The 2,391-nt window shown below is 32.7% G+C and overlaps 1 protein-coding gene across 1 annotated transcript in view; it reads left to right on the top strand.

Annotated features, from left to right (window-relative positions):
* The first annotated feature begins 2,094 nt into the window (after positions 1-2,094).
* Positions 2,095-2,391, top strand: part of riok2 (RIO kinase 2 (yeast)) — a 6,725-nt gene continuing 6,428 nt past the window's right edge. The window contains exon 1 of the mRNA XM_024276161.2: positions 2,095-2,277. Coding sequence (XP_024131929.1) covers positions 2,212-2,277 — 66 coding nt within the window. The 5' untranslated portion in view covers positions 2,095-2,211. The remainder of the gene's footprint in view (positions 2,278-2,391) is intronic.

The raw sequence follows: 2,391 nt of genomic DNA, 5'->3' as shown, positions 1-2,391 counted from the left end.
TCTTTTTGCTAACAGATTTTCCTAAAATCCCAATAAACACAAAAGCACGAATTTTTGAAACGTGTATTTTCGAAAGCATTTTTTTTATATGCATGTGTAATAACAGTCGATTGTTTTAATATGCTACAGTTTCATCAGCAGTTTTCATTGCAACCCTCTTTTTCATCGCTGCAACCCATCCTGATCTCACTTTCATCTTCTGCTAACGAGTGGCTCATTAAATTCTAATCAAAGCAGCCCGAACACTGCTGGTCGGCCGACAACATTTGAGGTCCAGAAGATGGAAAAACATTATAGGGTCATCACACTCTTTCCAGCTGAAAACCTAAAGACTAAAAACACATCAGGCGGAGGTAAATTTACCTCCGGATACTTGAGTCTTGTTGAGAGATATAAATATCCTAACAGCCAGTATTGGAATAAAAACATACAAAAATGCTTCCTTTTCACATTATTATGCTATTTGAATATGTTCACACAGATGTTCCACCATGCTTCCAAAAATTCATCACTCAAGCAAAGCCGTGCTCTCCTTATGCTCTCATAAAGGCTGAAGAAATAAATCGTTTCCTGCAGTAGTTTGTGCTCCTGACCGGTCAAAAAATTTGACCATGTTTGCATGTCAAAAGCTGCTCAGAACTCCTGAGAGTCGGAGCCTTCCCCACGAGTGGTGACTCAATCAAAGCCTGTTACCTAGGCCTTCTGAAGAAACAGAACATTAAGAACAGGCTTATGAGAAATTGAGTTATGGAATGGTATGATGATTTAATCTAAATCAGACGTGGCCTTCTATTACTGGTAGCCAATCAAGTTAAAGTGTTATCATGTGCTTTAATTCAGTCTGAGCCTTAAATGAGAGAACAAAAATGTGGAAAGATGCTTATTGTTTATGAAATACTCATCAATTCATGGACTGAGTCACTGAAAAGAGATTGTCCAAAAGTTTTTAAAAAGTGAATGATAAAATAGTTCTTCAATTTAATTTTCAATTATGATTTGTACTGTTTTTGGATTGATCACGAGGATGCAGCATGATGGAAGGAAGACAAAAGGAAATAAACATCATTAATGAATTCAAACAAAATGACATTGCAAAACATGAATGAAAATATGAAAATTAAGTAAATAATCTTAATAAGGATCTGAGAAAAATCTGGCTAATAACTTAAATGGACTGTTGCTTGATAAGAGAACTTGACTGAACATAAACTGAAGAGAGTTCAACTAAATAGACATAAATCTTCACACTGGGTCATTTCAAAGTTAGTTATATTTTTAATTATGGGCTGTGATGCTCAAACTGTTTAGTAATAATAAAGGTCACCTCTTTTTACTAAACTTAAAGATAAAATCTGACAGTAAAGGCTTCATAGTAATAGATTTTTTCAACATTATCATCAAAACAATTTTAATAAAAACAAAGAACAGAGGACCAAAGGCTCCAGTGGGGTTACAGTGCCATCTAGCTTCAATGTAAAGACTTTATTGGTGTCCAGTAATTACATTTTGAGAGTGTTTAGTGTAAAATGTTTAACTTTGTTTTTGTATTTTATACTATATTGCAACATATTGCATGGTATATTTGTCAAAAATCTTCTGTTCTGATATACAGTAGTTAAACACTAAACCACCTTTCTGACTTTATTTTCTTTTTCTCATTATGATAATTAACATTTTAGCAACATTACATTTAAATTCATGATTTATTTAATTGTTTATGTATTTATTTATTTGTTATGTCTGTTGAATATAGCCAAATTATACAAAGTTACACAAATCTAGAGTAAGCCAAAGTATATATTTTGAGACTGTTAAAATTGTGTTGATAATAACTTCAATGGACATAATTATCACGTGGCCTTTAAAAAAGTATGATTCTTTTTCTTTTTAAAGGTCTTAACAATGTGCATACACATTTTATTTAATTTGAAAATAATATATTTTGTACTAAATTTTATATTAAGGCTAAATTTGATTTTTAAAATAAACTATCAGTTTAAACCATATTTGATACTTATAAACATGATAGCAGAAACATTACGACCAGATAAACTGATTGTAATTTAAACTCAATTACCCAAAAAGCAGTGCGGTTTAGTGACGTATCATCCTGCGTCCCTGGATTTCCTTCTGGAACATGTGTTTACGAAAAATGTGGCTAAACTTCTAACGGAAAAGCTTTATAACATTAAAACCTTTTTCTCTGTAGCCATGGGGAAGTTGAATGTGGTGGTTTTAAGATACTTATCTCGGGATGACTTCCGAGTTCTAACCGCTGTAAGTACAAGTTACGTGAAGATTTATCTGCTCTGAGAGCTAGCATCTGTCTGGCTAGCTGTGGTTCGTTGAGGGTAATCTTAATTTTGTCAGCATGTAGTTTTACTAACAGTC

The sequence above is a fragment of the Oryzias melastigma genome, linkage group LG9, assembly GCF_002922805.2.
Source record: "Oryzias melastigma strain HK-1 linkage group LG9, ASM292280v2, whole genome shotgun sequence".
NCBI classification, from domain to species: Eukaryota; Metazoa; Chordata; class Actinopteri; order Beloniformes; family Adrianichthyidae; genus Oryzias; species Oryzias melastigma.
The sequence above is the reverse complement of the archived record's forward strand: the minus strand, read 5'-3'. Positions and strand labels throughout refer to the sequence as shown.